The 23658-nt window shown below is 34.5% G+C and overlaps 2 protein-coding genes and 1 long non-coding RNA gene across 8 annotated transcripts in view; 2 read left to right on the top strand and 1 right to left on the bottom strand.

The window, feature by feature from the left end:
- The window catches only part of LOC126968774 (uncharacterized), a 384859-nt gene that overhangs the window by 3896 nt on the left and 357305 nt on the right, over positions 1-23658 (top strand). The window lies entirely within an intron of this gene.
- Positions 1-23658, top strand: part of LOC126968736 (calaxin) — a 199376-nt gene that overhangs the window by 78413 nt on the left and 97305 nt on the right. The window lies entirely within an intron of this gene.
- LOC126968734 (uncharacterized) overlaps positions 160-23658 on the bottom strand; it is a 93130-nt gene continuing 69631 nt past the window's right edge. For all 4 annotated transcript variants that reach the window (XM_050813838.1, XM_050813841.1, XM_050813839.1 and 1 more), the window contains 3 exons: positions 23285-23375; positions 8451-9124; positions 160-7379 (listed from right to left, as the gene is read on the bottom strand). In XM_050813838.1, coding sequence (XP_050669795.1) covers positions 7269-7379; positions 8451-9124; positions 23285-23342 — 843 coding nt within the window. In that variant the 5' untranslated portion in view covers positions 23343-23375 and the 3' untranslated portion in view covers positions 160-7268. The remainder of the gene's footprint in view (positions 7380-8450; positions 9125-23284; positions 23376-23658) is intronic.

The following is a 23658-nucleotide window of genomic DNA, read 5'->3' as shown; positions in this document are numbered from 1 at the left end:
GTTCAGTTTATGATATCCAGTGCGCTTCTAGACAGCATAGTATTTAAATCCTCCTTGACAGACAGCGGAGCCATTGTATTAGGATGCTGTGTATTCGGACTTCCTTCGGTAACATGAGCTTTTATTAACTTTAAGCAGTAGTTGAATCAATAAAACAAATTCTGCCAGTAAAAATAATTTAAATTTATTAAATCTAATCAAAATATAATACAACTTTATTAGCTCTAAATAACACTGGGGTTCTAAATAACCTACAAGATATTCACAACATCAAGCTCATGGAATCAAAAGTATTTAAAATGAATTATAATAATGATGACCAATTTGATATATTTCACGGGGTTTATATTAGGGAATCACAATAACGCAGGTAGGTTCCTATTACGAACGCTAAAAGGATAGGTTTAACCAATAATTCCCAATTACCTACATATTTTTTAAATACCTACTTACATTGTTTAGAATTTATGCCCAAAGGGACGTAAAATCATTCAGAACTAAGGGATGCCCACTTCCTCCACGTAGATTTTGTTGTGTTCTTTTAACTAAAATAATTTTGTTTGTGCCTCTTGGAATAATACAAACACTACATAATTATTATGAAGGACACAACACACTAGTGAAAACTGTAATTAAATCGTTTTAGGTGTTTCCGAGATTAGTGTGCACAAAGGCAAAAGGAAAGAACTTTTTGGCTTTTTAATAATTATCCTTATTTGCATTTGAATAAGGTCAGTTTTACAATCGGTTTTACTTTAGGTTAGTTTCTCTTATTCGACCTGCAGGGTATGCAAATATAATATTAGTATAGAATTTTATTTTATAGAAAATCGAACCTAAGTTTACACATAGTTAAGTACGTACAATGTGTACTTATATTTTTTTCAAATAATATTTCAGTAATGAATATTCAATTCCACAGAGGATAGGGTGCAAGCATGTCACTTTAAGAAGGACAATATAAATTAAAATAATGTCAAACATGAAGCCAATAAGTGACAAGCAAGATGGCGCCTCGGGCAGCGAGTATTTGACATGAGTGAAACACAAATTGATTATTTCATAAACAATTGCCGCGTAGGTACCTTGTCCAACATTACTTAAAACAAATACCTATATTTTGTGTAATATTTTACATTTTTACAATGGTCTTGAGGCCATCATTATTCGGTAGAAGATTTCATTCGTAAATTTAATAATTTGATAAGACATGAATAAATAATAAAACAGCTATTATGAAAAATCTTATCATACGTATTATATCAGTTACTCTTTGAGATACATTTTAAATTTAATAATTGGACTTATTGTAGTTTTCGTAATAGGGATGTATAAGCGATGAATGTCGATCATTGAATGAGGGTCTCGCTATATAGCTATAAGGATCAGATACGGAAGGACATTATCGGATAACATACATTTCGTGAAGGTTCGTACTTTGGGTCCTTGCAACCATCTTAACTTTTGATAGACAGTAAAGCCTCCTATAATGTGTTGTATTATAATGCGATTTCAATTCTCCCTATAACGCGGAGATTTCTGTGCTATGAAATTTAAAATGATTTGTACAGTTCATAACTAGCTTCGCGTACCTTTGTACGTGTGTCAATTGCGTTATTACCAAATTAAATTATTTTATTAAATTTGTGTATCAACAACCTTAATATAATAGTAAAACTAGATAAAAAATTGGAAATATTTGTTACGAATTGTGATTATTATAATTAATAATTAAAAGGTCGTACTAACAAGTTACAGGAAAATGGCTATAACGCGAAATAACTCTACCGCATTATAGGTGGGATAACATTTACTTGGGATACCTTCTGTTTAACTTGTCATTGTTTAAAAAATATAAATAATATGCTTTTAACCTTAAATAATTTATTTTATTTAATATTTGTTGTATAAAACATGAAACATCTTTTGTTATACAGCCAAGCCCCGCGTTTTCAGCCTCGTAATATAATTTTACATGACGCTATACTACGGCCAACGAGACTAGATAAAATATATTGTAAACAAACGGACCGTTACTGAGTTATATAGTCATAAATACGGCTGATTCGGACTCTTCCGTCGAATCATCTTTATCTTATACAGACGACAGAGATTAGAATAGGGAATCCATTATTTGTTTATAATTTATTTTGGTTTATATTCTTTATCTCGGCTCGTTGGCCCTACATTTCTTTTTATGAAATATATAAGGGACAAGGATATGAAAATAAGGGACAAGACGAGCAGGACATTCAGCTGATGGTAATTGTTACGCCCTACCCATAACAATGCAGTACCGCTCAGGATTCTTGAAAAACCCAAAAATTCTGAGCAGCGACATAAGATGTTAAGTCTCATTTGCATCCAGTAATTTCACTAGCTACGGCGGCCTTCAGAATGGAACACAGTAATGTTTACACATTACTGCCTCACGGCAGAAATAGGCGCCATTGTAGTAGTCATAATCTAGCTGGTTTACTGTGCAAAAGAGCCTCCCATATGGGTCCACTACTATAGACGAGTACAAATTTTTTCTTTTATTATTTTTAAATCTTATTTTTATGTGTATGTATTGCATTTACGTATCACAATCACATCACGCAATAACACACAGATAGCAACAGTTCGTGAGCGTATTTTCGTCCGGCTTCCTTCACAAAAATCAAAATCTAAGGCAGACTGAGAGATGTAGGCTTATACTACATAGAATATAACTGTTTGTCACGAATCAGGGTATAGAAAAAGAATTATTAAAATGCGACTGGCACATCTAGAGATAAGCGCGTTCAAACAAACAAAAAATATATTCACCATTATAATATTATAGAACAGATCATAAAGATGTTTAATGTTTCATGCCGTATCAAGGCAAACTACATAATATAATTTATATACAACAATATGTTTCACAGAGTCATCAATATGTCGTTATTTCAAATTATAATTAAGTATATATATTTATAAAATTAAATACATATTAGTTATTTTATTAAGTTCCTTATTCATTGCATATGATTATCACGATATTCGTATATTAGTAACACAGTAATTTCCCCTATAACGCGGTTCTTTATAACAAGGTTTCATATTATGCTGTCTTATAACATACATAGTTCTGTACTGTGAAATTTATAATGATTTGTACAGTTCATAATAAGCTTCGAGTGTCGTTGCACGTGTGTTAATTGTGAAATTACAAAATATTTTTTTTTCTTATTTGTGTATTTAAAACCATAATAAAATAGTAAAACAAGGCAAACTATTGGAAATACTTGTTACGAATTGTGTTTAATTATAATTTTTACACATATAACGGTTTCCTATAACGCTCAACCACACAACCGCGTTATAGAGAGAACGTATATATCAGATGACATATAATTTAAATAATAATACAACAACATAAATGCAACATAGGTAAACGTATGGACGGACAAATGGCAAATTAAAACAACAAACAAAATTATATACACATGATAAGAATATTATTCCATCGTCAACAATGACGTAGTAAATATTATAATGGTTCTAAATTATGCAAAATACACTTTGAATTTGAAATGATATAAAAACGAAGATTTTTTCGATACATTCCGATGGTAAAAGCTTTAAAACATATGGTACGGGTTGTGCCATTTATGCTTTCTCAGACCGAAATCGGTAATATTGATTTCATTTACGAGAACATGTAGGAGTTAATTTGTAAAAAATAAATAAATGTCTCGTGTCTGATTTTTAATAAGCAGAGGCCGCAGCAAGGATGCTGCAGAGACGAGCATATATTATAATGTAAATTATTATGTTTTTTAAATTTATATTTTTTGGTATTTTCAATGGTCAATATTGGTACGATACAAGTAACTCTTTTTCCGTCATTCAACAAAAAAAAAACGTATGAGCTTAAGAAAACAAGACAAAACTGAAAACTGTTCGAGGGCGAGGTTCATAATACGAAATAAACCTATGCTCGCCAAGCTAGTCCCTCTTAGTAGACTTTTAGCGTTACAAGGCGAGCGTGACGGCTCATCCTCATTCAACACTCAAAAATAAGATGCCCCAGCGCACATTTTAGGTTCAAAAACAAAATGCGCCTGTTTTTATGTCCAAGCCCCGTATGGTACCTATTTAACACAAAAGTGTAGTTTAGAAAGAATGTAGTCTACAAATAAAACGTAACAGTAATATTATGTTTTAGTTCACGCCGCTCATCCAAAAAACTGACGACCAATAATAAGCCGCGTTGCTTCTATAGCTATGCTCTTCATAGCTATGTGAGCACACGCACACCAACATAAATGCGCCAATCAGAACACGTTATTGAATCGTACCATGATAATTAACCAATGAACGGATAGGAACAGTCGCCCCGTACCCCGCATGTCCCACGTTTTAAGTTTGTACTCGAAACGTTCTTACATGGACTAAACTGTATTTATTAATAAGAATTTGTTTTTAAATCAAAATAAGTTCATAGATTGACTGATTTTATATATTCTCACTTTAAAAAAAATGTTAAAATACAAAAACAAATAATGGATCTCGTTCAAGCAAATATCATATATGCACTGATGTTACAATAATATATAATATTAAAAATAATCAGTGCCTAAGACCCAATGAAAATAAAATATATCAAAAACTTATAAAATATGTTATAAACAACCCAGAATACATTAAAGCTATAATACAATAACTGTGAACATAACCATCTTAATACTGAGATCATTAACTATACTAATATCCGCCGATTAATATAATCTTAATATATATAAATTACGTGACACGTTGTTTGTCCGCGATGGACTCCTAAACTAATGAACGAATTTCAATGGGGATTGCTTCATGGAGTGCAGTTTACTCCAACTTGACAGATAGGATACTTTTTATTTCGATTTGGGACCTATAATTATTTTTATTTCCAATATTCGTTTTATATGGACATATTTTCTATGAGAGAATTTAGTGACGCACGGTTTGACAGTTCCACTGTGAAACAATTTCATTGTAACAACAGGGAGCATATTTTACGAAATAATTCTTGACGTTTTGAAACATTATTGGCAAATTCCTATAAAACAGTATTTTTTTTATTACCTACAGGACAACGTCTGTCGGGACAGCTAGTAATTGTATATAATTAAATATTTCTCTCAAACAAAGATAACTTACACACGATTGGTAGATATCGAAGATTAGTTTTATACACTACAATATATTACAGATTAATTATCGTTGATCAATCTTGTATGTCTTTTTATACTCTCAGGTTGAGGCTCCCATCTACAGGATCTACTTTCCAGTTGATAACCCCAATACTTGCATATTAGGACCCAACGAAGCCACAACCTGAGAGTTGAACAAGACAAACAAGATTTATTAACGATTCGTCACTCGAACGCTTGGCTCAGTGGATGAGCGCTCACACGGAACGCTAGAGGTCGCGGGTTCGTGTCCCGCATCGTTGATAAAGATTGTTTTCAAATTTAATACCAGAAGTCAATAACAAATTCTTTATCTTACAGATATTTGTATCAGTTGGGAAAAAGTTTTTATGAAGCATATCCTAAAGTTAGAGGCAAGACTAAATACTTTCCCAAACATTCATTTCGCTTTATACGAAGCAATAAGCCTAGAATGTGAGCGAAACTCATCGACAGGTATATCTAAGCAAGCATTGATATTGCAGTGCGCGATAAACAAATAAGGTACGGTGGGTGAGATCTGTCACATGTCGCCCCTGCCCCCTCTGCAAAAGACTTTAAATATGCTCGACTTTCGCCACTGACATACAATAAACAACTCACAATCACGCTGAAAATCATCTGAAACCAAAACTCTGCCTACGTGTCTATTAAGCAGAGTTTTCGTTGAGTGTGTTTCGACCGCGCTTTGAATACAACGCCGCGCAATGACAAATTGTTCAGTGAAAATCTGTCCAATTAACAGCATATCCAAACTTACTAGCGTCGTATTTTGAGCGCAGTATTTCAGGTCAGTGCCTTTTTAAATTAACAAAATTATGTATCTAACTTAACGTTTTTAATCATTTTGCTAAATAATTATATCATCAATTTTCATACAAAATCAAACAAGGTGTTAATTTGAATGAATGTTATCTATATACAACGTCGCTCGGACATTTTTTAACGATGTTTTAATAGGCGATTGGGAGTCTAATTGTATGTAGTATGTCAATGGACTTTCGCGCATTCAACATCGTTAAGATGGCGGAGGCAAATCAAAAGAATTCATTCATAAAATAACAAAAATACGACTAACCAAGAGCATTGAAAAAAATATTATTGCATTTTTTTTAATTTCCTTATAATTTTTGTAAAATTCTTTAGTATGTTTAAACACAACGATATTACATTTATAGTTGTATGATATATATATATTTATATTATCATCATTAGAGCCATATTTAACAAGCAATATAAACTAATTAATAATATACCTACTTTGGTACACGTTACCGTCTTTATTCATAAAAGATCGGGTAAGGTTACCTCAGGTATTCTTATAGAAACATTTCATAAAAATAAATAAATAAAAAATTTATAAATAAGATATAAAGAAATACGTAAGTAGATACTACAAGTATTCCTTCAAAATTAATCATTACAAATCATTGGTCCGTTAAAACAGTGTGAAAATATTCAACAAAAACAGCAAAGGTTATAGAAGTGATGCTTAGATACTTATAGTAAAGTATGGTCACACAGCATAAAGAATTGCGTACATTGACCTGTTCTTTTCATAGACTAGGCAGACATTACAGAACTTATAATGTAGTTGGCAGTAAAAAACTCTTTGATAGCATAGTAGCGATAGCGAGATTTTAATTGCCGACTTTTCAAATGGGACAGAACATTTACTACCACCTAATATAAAGCGGGAATGTTTGCCCCTAACAGTGTCAATATGTACTCACTGTACTGGGAAAATATACATAAAATGTTCAAGTTATATGTATATACATAAATAACAAAATTATTTATGTGTATATAATTACGTCTAAATATCTAATGTGAAATCTTATAATTGCCATCATCAATTGGCAAAGTCCATAATATTTTTGTTAGCTCATTTTACTTAAATATAGATACAAAAATTTGGGGTCAATGCCCGAAATTCCTTTTGCCACGCGACAGTAATCTCTTAACATATACTTATTACAGTTTAAATAAGATTTACGTTAAATCGTCTTTATACTACATTATAATAGTAAATCATAGTGAGCACACATTCCAACACGTCATGATAGTCTATAGCTTAGTGTGCTTCACTGTATCCGTCCAATAGTTCTGTATAGTCATGGCTTCTAGAGAGTTCAGGAACGAGTCGTTATCCAAACTGTACATCTCTTCTGAATTGTCCTGAAACATTTTCAATTTAATTAGTTCTTATTCTTAGGCAAATGGACAGTATTATTGAGTTTTATTTATCTTTACTGAGTCAAGTATAATACCCGTGGGAGGCTCCTTTGCACAGGATGCCGGCTAAATTATGGGTACCACAACGGCACCTATTTCTTTTTTCGTTTCGGTCTGAAGGGAGCTGTAGCTAGTAAAATTACTGGGCAAATGAGACTTAATATCTGATGTCTCAAGATGACGAGCGTAATTGTAGTGACGCTCAGAAATTTTTGGGACTTTTCAAGAATCCTGAGCGGCATTGCGTTGTAATGGGCAAGGCGTAAAAATTCTCATCAGCTGACCGTCCTGCTCATCTCGGCCCTTATTTACATAAAAAATATAGGCACTTTAACGTTATTTATTGCCTCGGTGATGGTTTAATTGGCTAACAGTGCCCTACTCATTGTTAGTATATTAAGTTTGGATTTTACTTTGGAGATCATTGGATCGGACCAATAATTGAATAAACTGAGTTGAACAAGTTTAAATAATTTTATTCAGACATTGAAGTATTCACCAGTGCTAACATCTAGTTATCAGAAGCTCGGGATATATACAACTTTTATCTATAGTCATATATAATATAGCTTGATCCATTTGACCGGGTGCAACGCAGAGCAGCGAATTGTCGGGGACCCAGTGCTCTGTGAACGGCTGGATCACTTGGCGTTGCGTAGAGACGTCGCTTCATTGTGTGTCTTCTACCGCATTTATCATTTAACCTGATTCCTGCCGACGAATTCCACCTTCGCACGACACGCCACAAATGAAGATATCATCTCCACCATTTGGATGTGTGGCAGTCCTCCACAGTGTGCTTTCTTCCACGTACTACAAAGCTGTGGAATGAGCTTCTTTCTGCGGTGTTCCAGAACGATACGACATGGGGTACCTTCCAAAAAAGCGCGTACACCTTCCTTAAAGGCCAGCAACGCTCTTGTGATTCTTCTGGTGTTGCAAGAGTGTATATAAGTTGATCCGTACGATCGCTTGTCCTCCTTTCCCATAAAAAAAAATTAAAACAACACTTACCCTAATAGTACTATCATCTAAATATCCACTTGAATCAGGATTAGAACATTTATCATTCAATGTCTGGGGTTTATTCAAATATCGCCTTCTGTACAAAACGAAGGCCGTACTACCAGCAAGTGCAGCTATCACTAATGCTGCAAATGATATGCCAGCAATCGCACCCGTGTCCATTCCGCCTTCATTCCGATCTATAATACGTCTAGAAGATTCTATATTAGGCGGTATTCTGGTTTGAAGGAATGTCGTCTCGAGGGACAACGGCTTTTCAGTCACTATTCTACTCTCTGATAGTCCTTCTATCGCGTCTTCCTTTACGTAGTCTGGGTCCGGTCTTGTTAGATTTCGTCTTCTCGAATACGTTGTATTACTTGACTCTGTTACATTTGTAAATGTCTCTACAGATATATTTTCTGTCGGAGTTGTATTATCTGTGGTGTTAACTGGGGTCCACTGTATTTGTACATCTGTGGCATTTACTGAAGCATTTGATACCTTTTCGATATTTTTAGTGACAGTTTCTTTAGTTACGTCATCTGGGGCTCGAGTCGTTACAAGTGGTGTTTTGGTAAAGTACATAGCTCGTGGTTGTCTGTCTGCATATCTTGGCTCTGTTTGGACGTCGCTTATTGGTTCTAGCTCTGACTGAGGCGCAGCGTCATTACCGCCGCTAGCTAGAATAATAAGAATAAATAATTATTGTAGCGATAATAAATTATTATTTAAGGCAATTATATTATGAAAGCGAAGATGGAAGGGGACTAATGAGCTTAATCACCTGTTGATCAATCAACAGAGGTAATTCAATGCAGATTTTTAAGGACTCCCAGCGTGTTATTGCTCAAAACCCACACCTTAGTTAAGTATAGAGAAAAGTGCCAAGTATGAAGAACAATTTAATTAAATTTTAAAGTTGTAATGATGATTTTTTTAAGTGAAATCTTCTTTAGCGGCGTTGAGCACTTTTCTTGGGATGGGTATAAAATGTTAAACTCGCGACAGGCCACGTCACCTGATCGAAAATTCGTAATCTATACATATAACTAAAATTGGAACACACCAAAATAGCATTTTTTACAATTTTTGTCTGTCTGTCTGTTTGTTCCGGCTAATCTCTGAAATGGCTGGACTGATTTTAACGGGACTTTTATTGGCAGGTAGCTGATGTAATGAGGAGTAACTTAGGCTACGTTTATTTCAGAAAAATTCTTTTATTTTAGAAAAATAAAGTAATGTTGCAATGTACAAGAAATGGTCTTACTCTAAAAATAATTTATATGGCAAAACAACGTTTGCCGGGTCAGCTAGTAATTAATATAAATTCAACAGTCGTTGAAATTATGGATAAAAGTTGATATTTCTGAGAGAGAATTTAAAAAAAAAATATGTCCCATAAATAGTCATTTTTGTCTACGATAGCGCAATTAATGAATATTGTATTTAACCACATAAATGATAGTATACCAGTAAATAAAAGAATGCGTGCGTAATTATTCTCTGACCATTCCAAAACATTGAAAAATGCACCACGTTCAAGTTATCACTTCTGCCGGCACTCCCGTCATCACCTAATGGTGTGTGACTACCGCAGCCCTTACTCTCTTGTAGCAACAGAGGAATCACAAGATCCTTGCAAACCTTGTAAAGCGTCGAATTGAATTTACACTTGAACAGTCAAACAATGTTTATAGAATTTTTTTTTATGACAATAAGGGACGAGACGTTGGACGTTCAGCTGATAGTAATTGATACGCACTGCCCATTATAATGCAATGGCGCTCAAGATTCTTGAATAACCCAAAAATTCCGAGAGGCACTACAATTGCGCTCGTCACCTTGAGACCTAACATGTTAACTCTAATTTTCCCAGTAATTTCACTTGCTATGGCGCCCTTCAGACCAAACCACAATAATGCTTACACATTACTACTGCTTCACGGCAGAAATAGGCACCCATGTGGTACCCATAATCTAGCCGGCATCCTGTGCAGAGGAGCCTCCCACTGGTAATCTATAATAAGCTTTCCAAAATACTACATAAATCCCTTTACATAATCTCATAATCTATATATATAAGATTCCACGTATATAGTCACTCATCACGATATCTCTGGAATCATTAGAGCTAAATACTTAAAATTTGGTAGGAATATTCTTTTCACCGAGTAGAGGTCAGCTAAGAACGGATTTTACGAAATTTCACCCGCAGGAGTTTTTTTTATTATGAACAGAACAACGTCTGTCGGGTCAGCTACTTTTTATCTAAAATTATAGTTTAATGCACGTTAATTTACAATTAATAATCACGATAGTGATGTGGGAAATCCACGTATCTCGTACCTTTGCAACGTCACAATTGAAGACTTTTTCACTCGACTTTGTATTTAGCCGTTTAGTTCTACAATAAACCTCACTGTTCTCCCTATCGTGTTGCTTGATCTACAAGTCTACACAATAGCAAAACGTTAACCTGAATCGCAAGCCTATATACAGTCGCGAGCAAAAGTTTGGAATCACTTACTTGTAGTTGGTTCCGCGCGATGTTGCTTACCTACCAAATAAATTTTTAATATCAATTCGATCGATATTTTTTATATCCGATTTATGTAATTCTTTTATTTTTGTTTGATGCGTAATAGATGCCATTTGGTCCCATAAAAATTTTACATAGTTTGGCCCAGTAGTTTTCATTTTATGAACATTTATATAAAAAAATTTCGTCTACCTGGATGACATAATTGTTTTCTGTGTACGGCTTTTTCTTTGGAGTTTTCATTCAGGTTGATTATTATTATTATTAACTGACACTAAAACGTAAAAAATATAAAAAAACTACGTTTAAAAATAATATAATATATATATAATAATATTAAAGGTAAAGGTTTGCATAAGAGGTATTTTAAATTAAATTTTTAGTTTTCGAAGTCGGTTTTTTTAAACGTAATTATTTTTATAAACGTTCAACTCTTAGCTTTAAACTTAAACTGAATTCATTAAAATCAAGCCAGTATTTTAGAAGCTATCCCGGATTAAGTGAAGGACTAACGACGTAAGTGATTCCAAACTTTTGCTCGCGACTGTAGAACTCAATCTACACGGCGCGAACATTATGTTGTGCTCTGTGGGTTATCTATCGTTAGTGCGGACTAACAATGGGTAATTTATAACCTTTTGCCTGTGCTTCATAAGTTCATAATAAAAATCCAGTTTATGGTGTGAATAAATGATTGGAGAACGACTGAATGAGCATATGGATCACGTAAACGGTCACGTGCGGAACAGTGGGAGGCTCTTTTGCACAGGATGCCGGCATTTTCTGCCATGAAGCAATAATGTGTAAGCTCATGCTTGTGTTTCGGTCTGAACGGCGTCGTAGCTAGTGAAATTACTGGGCAATTGTGACTTAACATGTTATGTCTCAAGTTGACGAGCGCAATTGTAGTGCCGCTCAGAATTTTTCGTTTTTCGAGAATCCTGAGCGGCACTGCGTTGTGATGGGCAGGGCAGTTTTGCATTAGGCTGTCTTAGCTTTAAGATCAGCATAATTTCATATGTCAATTGACTATAAAAACGTAATCAAAGACAACGCTAAGCTTAAACTGAGCCAAGTATTTCGTAAGCAAAGTCTGAGTAAAGTCTAATTACGCTCTCAGATCTCAGAGTTCTTGCAGTATCATAGAATCGTACACCTATAAATTTTATGCAAAGACTTAACTTAATTGTGAGAAACAATACGACCGAAGAGAACTATCTAAAGATGCTTAAAATATCAGCAATTCAAAGTTCGCAAATAAATATATTAAAAGTACATCATTTGAAATGATAGGCATTCAATAAATTCCAATAAGATATATAGATAGAATTACAATGCACAATCCAAACTTAGCCACATGCATCCAAGCACTGCAATTATGTAGCTGCATCCCGAGCGGTCGGGAACCGCGGAAGTGGATTCCATTTGCGTCCACGATGTGTAATAGATATGCGACCACAAGATAGCATTGCTGCGAGTATGCACTTAGCGGCCTACAACTACCGTCATACGAACCTTTTTGCTAACGCTAAATGTTGGATTAGTTTATTATGTGTGCCTTAATATAAATGTATATAATTGTCTATATAATTCGCCTCATTAAAATAAGAAGATCCGTAGGAGAACCAAAGTCACCGATATAGCCTGGATGGTTGTAAAACTGAAGTGGCAGTGGGCAGGGCACATAGCTCGACGAACAGATGGCCGTTGGGGCAGTAAAGTTCTCGAAGGGCGACCACTTACTGGAAGACGTAGTGTTGGTAGGCAAGATAGACCGACGATCTGGTCAAGATTGCCGGAATACGTTGGATGAGGGCAGTGCAGGACCGATCTTTATGGCGATCTTTGAGGGAGGCTTTGTCCAGCAGTGGACGTCTTCCGGCTGAAATGATGATGATGATGATATATAGTAATAGAACATTACATTTCATTTTAAAAAATTTACTACATTCACAGCTTTTCCCCCCCTTAACAGACCCGTCAGAAATCTAAAATATATAAGTGTTTTAATATTAGGGCCGAAACGTAAAACACGATTTTTTATCCATATAACATAACACTGGGAATCTTGATTACGCCTGCCTCAACGGAGAGACGTTAAATATTTCAACTCCAACAGAAAAAGGAATTCACCTAACCCTCACCTCCTCTGTTCTTTATTCTGGAAGCGATAAAATCATATAAATCAGCTGTCCACAGTGTGAGTTAGACTCTTTTCGGTCTTTTCGTCTGGGTTGAATGGTTCCAAGCTTAAAATGGAAAGCTGATTCACATCATACACAGGCATTCGTCGTTTGTCTTTGCGAATACCTAAGGTGGTATGACGTATTACCCACAAGTAAACTATCAATGAAACAAGGAAGAGGTAGAAGGTAATACAGTAAGTACAGACGGACCTCATTGAATCGTCTACGAAGTGTACCTTCAAATAATGTACACGCAGGGTCATCATTGGAGATCAATAGAGAAGTCTTGAAAATGGCACACCCAATCTACAGGACTACCTGAAGAAGATATCACTGGATACTATAATAGGAAATGTCAAAACCCTTTTTCTACCAACCAACTGGTTTGTAAGCCAATGAATACTTGCTTAGGAGCTATACTTCTGTTATTAAAAATCTGGAATACTCCTGGTTAACTGAGGAAACCTAGTGGATGCATGCTATGTTGACAGATTTCCAGGTACAAGTAAATCTTCAACTTGGTACGAGGATAAGGCTGTTTAAAAGCCTTACGAACCTTCTAATGAAATGAGAAGCCGTGAGCAAAAGATCGTTAGATTAATAGATACAATAACCTTAAAGATGAAAAAAACGTGTATCTGTAATCAATTCATTCTTTCAATTATTGTCATATGACAAAGTGCAAGCGAATTTGGCAATCACAGTGATACGTTTGAAGTTACGGAATACCAAAACAGTACCATTGAATATTAAATATAATGATAGCTAAACACTGTCGTGTGGCACGAGAGTCGTGATGAGTCAGGATTGTTGCACATCTCGCCATCACGACACACATCCTCAGTTCTTGCTCAACACTTGCGTAACTCGGCGTTAGGATTTTATATATTCATACAACACACAATAAGGGGAATTGGTAGGTGAAAAAATAGTCAAGTATATTGAATGAGAGAAAAATGAAACAAGATAGAAACCGATTAGAATGTGCGAAGGCGAAATAAAAGTCATGGCAGTAAAACATGGACTAGAACAGAAAAGTTGAACAGAAAATGAGCAGAAAGAAAAGGGCGAGAGCAATGCCAAAGTTAGGCTAAATCACCAGAGTTGATCAAATACATCCAAAGTATTGTAAATAAATAACTATGGTTAAATAAAGTCAAGTTTAAAAATCCTGAAGACAAGATTAATCAAATATACCAATTGAATTGCAAAGGAGACGGATACCCTTTCATACATTATTGGGCCAAGATGTAAAAGGATGAAATTAGTGTCAATAAATAGCTTATAAAATAAAAAAGCATCATTGAGAATTTGAGGATTTTCGGCAATCTGAAAGCTGAGTTATAGGAGGTTTTGTAAAATTCGATCGATTTCTTTATAATATTAAGTTGATATTTAATTTTTTTTTAACTAATGACATTATGTTATATTAATTCGAATGTATTTTTTTTAGATACTTTTATTGAATCAATCATCTGTTGCAAGTGGTTTTAGGTTGAATTGTATAAACTCATTCACATTAATCGATTAAATAGTAATCGATATCCCATTTTTATCGTGAATTTTAAGGTAATGATAACATAATTTTAAGATTTCTCGTTTTCTAGATTGTAAATTAGGTTAATTTTTTATATTAATTATATTAATTTTGAAATAGAAAAATATGACATTTTTTTTAAACCATATCTCAACATACATGAGTTGATCGATAATTCTATTATATCGTGCGGTGATCATGATGGGCGGCGGTGATCACCTGGTGTTAGGTGATCACCGCCGCCCACATTCTCTTGCAACACCAGAGGAATCACAAGAGCGTTGCGGCCTATAAGGAAGGTGTACGCGATTTTTTTGAAGGTACCCATGTCGTATCGTCCCGGAAACACCGCACAAGGAAGCTCATTCCACAGCGTTGTAGTACGAGGAAGAAAGCTCCTTGAAAACCGCACTGTAGAGGACCATCACACATCCAGATGGTGGGGATGATATCCTAACTTGTGGCGTGTCGTGCGAAGGTGGAATTCGGCGGCAGGAATCAGGTTAAACAGCTCTTCGGAAGCGGTAGAAGACACACAATGAAGCGACGTCTCTACGCAACGACAAGTGATCCAGCCGTTCGCAGAGCACTGGGTCCGCGACAATTCGAGCTGCTCTGCGTTGCACGCGGTCAAATGGATCGAGCTGATACTAGGGTGCGCCAGACCAGAGATGACAGCAATACTCCATGTGTGGCCGGACCTGCGCTTTGTAGAGCGCTAGAATTTGGGCCGGCTTGAAGTATTGCCGTGCTCTATTGATGATCTATCATAATTGTCCTTACAATTTGAGATTTTTTTACGGAAAAGGAGGACAGACGAGCGTACGGGTCACCTGGTGTTGAGTGATCACCACCGCAATTTTGTTTATAATTATTTTAGAATACTCAAAAGCTTATTTCATGAGATGTCATAATTTTTGATTTTGATAGTTTTGTAAGAAAAAACGATACTGTAGATTGTAAAAGCGACTCTTTAATCAATTTTGATTGCGTTATCGCATAAGTTCGGTTTTATAATACCTCATGGTAAGCGATCACCGGTTTAGGATTTCCTTTTTCATTACTAGGTAAGGAACTTAAACAAAGAACTGTTTAAAACGTTGTTATTCACCGTTTGTGAAGGCGTGTAATAATGTTGATAATTACTGTTATATATCCGGCAACAGGCAAGTAAATGCAATCGATTGCAACCAACCTAATGTTAAACATGCGATTTCCTTTTGGCTATCGTAATACCTGGTCTAATTAGAATTGAATAACATTTGCGCCCCGACTTCATCCGTCATTTCAAAGATAATAGAATAAATGTTAGAATAATGCATCATTAAATATACAAGATTATGCATAAGAGTTGGTCGGTATATTTATAGGCTACTAGCTGACCCGACAGACGTAAATGTTCTGTACAAAATAAATAAAATACTGTTTTTTTATGAATTTGTCAATAATATTTCATAACATCAAGATCGTAAAATATGCAACCTGTTGTTATAATGAAATTGTTTCACAGCAGAACTGTCAAACCGTGCGTCAATAATTTCTCTCGTAGAGAATATGTCCATGCTTAAAATAAATATTGGAAATAAAAATAATTATGGGTCCCAAATCGAAATAAAAACTATCCTATCGCTCAAGTTGGACTAAATTGCACTCCGTGAAGTACACTGGAAACAAACATAGGACACTGAATTTATATATACATATTGAGATTTTATTCATTTTTTTTTATGATAATAAGGGACGAGACGAGCAGGACGTTCAGGTGATGGTAATTGATACGCCATGCCCATTACAATGCAGTGCCGCTCAGGATTCTCAATAAACCCAAATATTCTGAGCGGCACTACAATTGCGCTCGCCACCTTGAGACATAAGATGTTAAACCTCATTTGCCCAGTAATTTCACTAGCTACGGCGCCCTTCAGACCGAAACACAGTAATGCTTACACATTACTGCTTCACGGCAGAAATAGGCGCCATTGTGGTACCCATAAACTAGCCGGCTTCCTGTGTAAAGGAGCCTCCCACTGGTTTTCACATTCATAAATCACTCAAAGTCAAAGACAAATTAAACTTTATTCAACAAGGCTTAAATTAAGCGCTTTTGAATCGTCATAAGCAATGTTTAAGTAAATTAAATAAGTGAATCTACCAGTTCGGAAAAAGTAGACCTTGTGAGAAAAACGTACAAGAAACACAAGAAAAATCGATGAGTATTTACAATAGCTGTGATATAGAAAACTAATTACTTCGTAGGGTGATGCATACAAATATATTATGAATTATGTTCAAAGCTAAAAAGCATGTTAAATATCAAATATTCCATAAAAAGTAATGGAAAATAAACTGGATAAATATAAATTGTCGTATATTGGATGAATCAACGTTTAGAGCTTGAATTTATTGTTTGTGTAAGGATGCTTCGTGAACATGATGGTCGTGATTACTGTCATAATTGTACGTAGTTCCTGAAAAACGTTCCAAGCCACAAACATCACATTTTAAGGTACTCGTGTTTAAAGTTTACTAAATATTAGTATATTCCCGTACTTGTGGGTTGGACTACTAAGTCATGATGTCATTTAAAGAGTGAGAGTAGGACGCCATTTTTTGTCAGTCCGTTAATGTGAATCACGTGACTAGTTTTGTGTTCTTGACTCAAGACTTGATTGTGGTTTGGAACGTTTTTTTCGAATTACGTCCAATAAGTAATGGCATAAAACAAATACAGTGATTTATTAACTATAATGGACCAGGCACTATAAGCAGCACTCTATCACGAGTTGAGGCATGTACCATCAAAACTTCCCGTTGCACTTATTTGAGTAATATAAACATGCAGAAGAGGGCTATTCGCGCGATTTATAACCTAGGTCCTAAAGAATCATTTAGAGAAAAATTTAAAGAAATAAACATTTTGACTGTTGCTTCTCAATAAATTTTTGATAATGTTTTGTATGTTCATAAGCACATTGAGGAATTTTCTAGAAACTGTGACATTCATAATGTTAACACGAGGAACAAACATAAACTTGTTATGCCTACTACTCGGTTGGGTCGAGTTAGTAAGTCTTTTGTTGGGCGATGTATATGCTTCTAGAATATGATCCCAGAAAATGTACAAAACAAATGTGTTACGAAATTTAAAAGAACTGTTAAAAAACGTTTGTGTGGGAAAGGTTATTATAGCATAAACGTTTTTCTTAATGACACCACGGACTGGGAATAAAGCGAACACCCTCAGGCTCTAATTATAAATGTTTATAGTACGATATCACATTGTAATCCATATTTTATATTAAAAAAATAAAGCCCGCTGAGTTTCTTGCACCCATTCTTCTCAGGTCTGAGGCAGTCTCTTTTGAATGGGTGGTAGTTTTTGACGTTCAATAAGTGATTTTAAATCCTATTTTGAATAAAAATATTTGAATTTTAATATAACTTAGAAAATCTTAAACAAACTTATGGTGGTTGGGATCAAACCGGTGCATTCGGGATAAAATTCCAAACCAATTTAACCATTTCTAGTCATCTATGTAACTATATATCTATGTATCTATCTATGTTACATTCCAGAAGACAGGAGGGAATGTTTTCAATTAGAGTCTGGTTCAAGATACACTGTATAACGAGTTGGGTCGTTAGACAGCGCTTGTGAATAGGTAATGTCCACGCGAAGTCGTTCTTAAAGCCGACCTCAATTGCAACTGAGAAACACTGAAAATAGAACAGCTCGTGGTTTAATACTTTGGCGGCGTATATTTTTAACCGAATTCAAGAAAGGAGGAGGTTCTCAATTCGATCGCTATTTTTTAATGTATTTACACCGATTACTATGAAATTTATAATCCGATTTACGTAATTCTTTAATTTAAAATGTATAAATACTTCAGAGTATTGTACGTTCCCTTCGGCACAAATAAAATAGCTGTCAAACATATGGAACAGCCTGTCCAGCGATAATTTACAGGTCAGTGCAAATAACCATAACACTTATGTGGTGACAATTATTATGAAGTCATTATCCAGGTGCTACACAATGGATTGGCCTTCACGTACGGAAAAACGTTGTCCTCAACAGTAATATGCGTGACGATGCCGCTATTATTTTTAAAACCGCTGTGAACCGGCGAACATTAAGGATGCCAAGGCGAGTATATCTAGCACGTACACAAAATTAACAAGGTTACACCTAAATAATTACTAAACCTTTCTTGATAGGCAAAAGTATGGAAAGGTTTTCATTGGTCCAAAAGCACATCTGAATATTAACTAGAAGAGGTTTTAATACTTTTGTTCTTCTGAATCTCCAAGGCGGGGGGTATGTATAGGCCCAATAACAGTTGACTTGCACGACGAGGATGATTGTCCCTGGGGGCGGGGAAAGGGGGACGCGGATCGTAGTACTATATAAGAGATTTCGACAAATCAAATGTCATTCAGATAGCAAATAGCCAGGTTTTCCCAGTTTCCTGAATTTTCCCCCAAAAACCTTATGTATTAGTTTTTAAGCATAATAAAGTTTTGTCCCTCAACACGTAGATCAGGGTTGTAGAAATAAGTTTTCTGATACCTACATATATAAGGCTTAATTGTAAATTGCTTTAATAAGTAGATTATAAGTAATTTTGTATATATATTTTACTATCAAATATAGAAATTTGGAATTTGATTTTTTTTTTTCAAATGTCATTCATTCATTCATATTCGCTTAATATCGCACGAAATGTTATATACGCATTTAAATCAGTAATCGTTTAATTAAAAAATCCAATAATTCAGTAAAAGTAATAAACTATACAAGGCGCGTTATGAAAACATGATGAGAGTGAAATTGTATCGCTGTAACACAAAAGTAACAGGGTGAGGTTGGTTCCTAATATTTTCTATATTCGTTACATTTATTTTGGTTTCTTCGTCCATTATTAGGATAGGCAAAGGGTTCAAGCCCGTACAGCCGTATTCGTTATTTAATAATTAACTGTCAAAGCCATCGTTGCAAGATTTTTACAATATTGTTCTTTCTACAAACGTAGAATAGCACGAGGAAAAAATAATTTTAAGGATTTTTGCTTTGTTAGGCCTAAGAAGGATAACTTCTTGCGTGCATACATAAGTACAAACTTTTTTTAAATATTGATACTGGCACACTCTTACACAAATTATCTTGCCCCAAATTAGGCATAGCCTGTACTCTGGGTAGAAGGCAACGATATATTGAATACTTACATAAACATACGTCAATAAAAATAAACATCCATGACTCGGAAACAAACATTAATCTTCATCATATAAATGATTGCATCTAACGGGATTCGAACTCGGGACCTCTAGCTCAATAGGCAGGGTAGGGGTAGTGGGCTATAAGGGTCGGCAAAAACTAAAAATTTTAAACACAAATAATATGTAATACTGGTGCTGATAACTTTTTTTTTTATGGAATAGGAGGACAAACGAGCGTACGGGTCACCTGGTGTTAAGTGATCACCGCCGCCCACATTCTCTTGCAACACCAGAGGAATCACAAGAGCGTTGCTGGCCTTTAAGGAAGATGCACGCGCTTTTTTTGAAGGTCACTTAGTATCCTTAAAAATAAAAAAAATCATCTTGTTGGAATCTTACATGCTATCGGATACTATTTCTTAACAAACCTACAGTCGCAGGAAAGACAATATGGGCAATATTATATACAACTTAGTAGTAAAGTTTAAATTTGTTTGACATGACACGTATAATGTACTTTCACAAACTAGTTAATATCATAACGAGCTGGTGTCCGGTGCTAAATTTTTAAACATACTCATAACCAGGGGCGTGCAATGGTTTTCTATTTATTTTGTTTGTGGAGCTTACAGCAACAATTACAATATAAACAATAGTAAACATAATTCTAAAAGCCAATTACAAGCTTCCACATATAGAAAGAAATTTGCTTAGTCTTATTATAACTATAGATTTAGAATAGAAACACTTATATATACACAGATATAAAGATACAATCATGATACATTTTTTGATTTTGTAAAATCATTTGCGAACGCACTTTTTATGCTACCACTAAAAAGATCAAATCCGCTATCACAATTATACATATTGAACAGTTTGGTGACGCGTGGTATGTAACTGTTTATTCTATACTAGCTGACCCGGCAAACGTTGTTTTGCCTTATAAAGTGTAATTCACGCGATAGTTTATAAGTAATACAATATTGCCTATATATATATTGTACATCATTTTGTTCTATTGTCAATAGTTTTTGCAGCGCACGCAAAAATAGGTTTTGATTTTACACCTTGTGTTACAAAATAGCAATTTTATTACGGATCCCTAATTTTGAAAAAAAATAACATAGCCTATAGCCTTCCTCGATAAATGGACTACCCAACACTGAAAGAATCATTTAAATCGGACCAGTAGTACCAGAGATTAGCGCGTTCAAACAAACAAACACTGCAGCTTTATAATATTAGTTTAGATTGAGAATGACTACGTACCTACCGTAAAGTAAATCATGCTTTCTTAATGTTCGATTTGGAGTTCGTAACGCAATCATGCTGAGGAGTTCAGGACAATCAACCACACTTTGGGCTATTTTTACAAGAAACCTAATATCATATTTTCTAGCAAGGTTGCCTACCCTACTAGTCGTAGTTGAGCTTTGGAATATGCAAAGATTGCTTATCGTAGGTATCTAGCGTAAGGAAAAATTTTATGAGTTTGTGTTCAATAGAAGTTTGGTTATAAAATAACGGAACCAAATTAAACTAAATTAACATTAACAGGTTTATAACGAGGTAGGCACTGCCTAATTGCCTATATGATATGCACCGATGTTATCCTATCCAAATAACAATTAGTTGATTGATAATGATTTTATTGAATTTGTCTGATACATATATAATGTTGAGCAGTATATAATTTCTGTGGTTTTGAAAAGAGAGGTGATTGATTATTTAACATTAGATGAGAGATCTCTCAATTTCATAAGAAAAGTTTCCACTAATTATCTTGCCAGCTTTGATCGCAAGTGAAAGCGTTACTGCTAGAAAATATAAATCAGCCAAAAATGCTCGCATTTTCATCAACACACAACATCAAAGAACTATGAATTATTGTAACACACCGAAATGATAAAATTCAGGGCTATTTCACTAACAACTGACAAATAGCTTTCAAGTCGATTAATTTTCGCATCGTGTCAACGCAATTGTACTGGTTTTGAAAACAATTTTATTTAATTTCCTTTTAGTAAGCCACTTCACTTTTAAAGCAAACAAAATTATCAAAGTCAAGCCTTTTATGAGCTTTATACTGAAGCTAATAAGGCAATTGATCTAGTCTTACGATATATATGGTTTCTATTTTATTTATTGCACGCCTCGAACGCGAAGCGGCGAGGTTGTGCTTTATAACCGACCTGCCAAGGTCACACGTTTTCCACTCTTTAAACTGCAAATATTTTTTTCTATTACTCTTACACATTATAAGAAGCACATCGATATAAAGCTGAGACACTAGTGAATAATCCTGATACTTTTTTTTAAGTTGTCGAATACGTATTAATATTATAAAAAAAAAATTAAAAAAAGATATCTCGAGAACGACTTGAGTTTTTTTCAAAATTTTCAGAATCAAGCAGAGAAGGTTCCTTTCGAAAATCACTACTTTAGGCCTTCTCGTTTTTTTTTAAACGCAGGTGATTCGATTTTATTCGAAATTTAACTTTAAAAAAAATATAGCATGAGCGTTCGAGGCGTGCACTTTTTTTCAATTTATTTTTATTTTATTCAACTTCTTTCGGAAAACAAATAGTTCCCACAATACATTAAACAATTTCAAGGTACAATATTAAATTATTTTCCAGTGAGAACCCACACCGCTATCGCACAGATTGATTTTATAGTATTACTGTCTAAAACATAATGAATGAAAGGTAGTTTAACAATAATTAAAGTAATATGTACATATACAATAAGAAGAAAGAATACAAAACTAAAAATAATTTACAAAGTTATTTAAACACAATGTTTTTATGATCGTCTAAACTTTCATTTTTAGTCGTATATAATTATTAAAATACATTAAAACAAAAGAGTTAATGAGATTTAACATAAAAATTAAATATTCACTTAAGATGTCATTCACTTGCTTTTTAAATTTTGTTTTTGTTGTAAAGAAAATGTTAAGATCATGCAAAAGTACTAGGAATGGAACTTTTATATATATATAACAAATATATATAATATTGACAACCTGTATAGCCGAGTGGTTAGCGATCCTACCTACTATGCTAGAGGTCCCGGGTTCGAATCCCGGTAGGTGCAAGCATTTATATGATGAATATGGATGTTTGTTTCCGAGTCATGGATGTTTAAAGGTATTTATGTATGTTTATATGAATTTATGTATGTTTAAGTTAGTATATTGTATTAAATATATCATTGTCTTGTAACCCATAACACAGGCTATATATGCTTAACTTGGGGCAAGATAATTTGTGTAAAAAGTGTGTCAATATTATTATTATTATTATTGTATAATAGGTCTGAACATGTTTAAAGAAAGATCAAATCTCACCTATGATCAAGAGCATCGCCGTCACCCAGAACCAGTGCATCCACCAGTGCAGGGTCATGATGAAAACGTGACGGTCTCTGCTTCTCACGACCTGGAACAGTTAAAAACTCTTTCAACATTTACCCGTACTTATTCAGCCTTTTAAATCCTAGCAGGAATTATTCACATTTAAAATGTCCAACTACCAAATATTCGCATTTGCGTCAGGCACTAACGCAAATCCGTCATCAACCACAGTCGAACAACATATAACTGATTTGTGGCGAGAATAATGAACTGAACATTCCAATAAATTTGCCCATATGTCATACAAAATAATGCCGAATTTTGCGGTAGTGACATTAACTTTCCTGTAACTTTGCTGATTTTGGAAA

Source organism: Leptidea sinapis, chromosome 16 (genome assembly GCF_905404315.1).
Source record: "Leptidea sinapis chromosome 16, ilLepSina1.1, whole genome shotgun sequence".
Classification (NCBI taxonomy): Eukaryota; Metazoa; Arthropoda; class Insecta; order Lepidoptera; family Pieridae; genus Leptidea; species Leptidea sinapis.
Note: the sequence above shows the minus strand (reverse complement) of the source record. Positions and strands in the feature narration are given on the sequence as shown.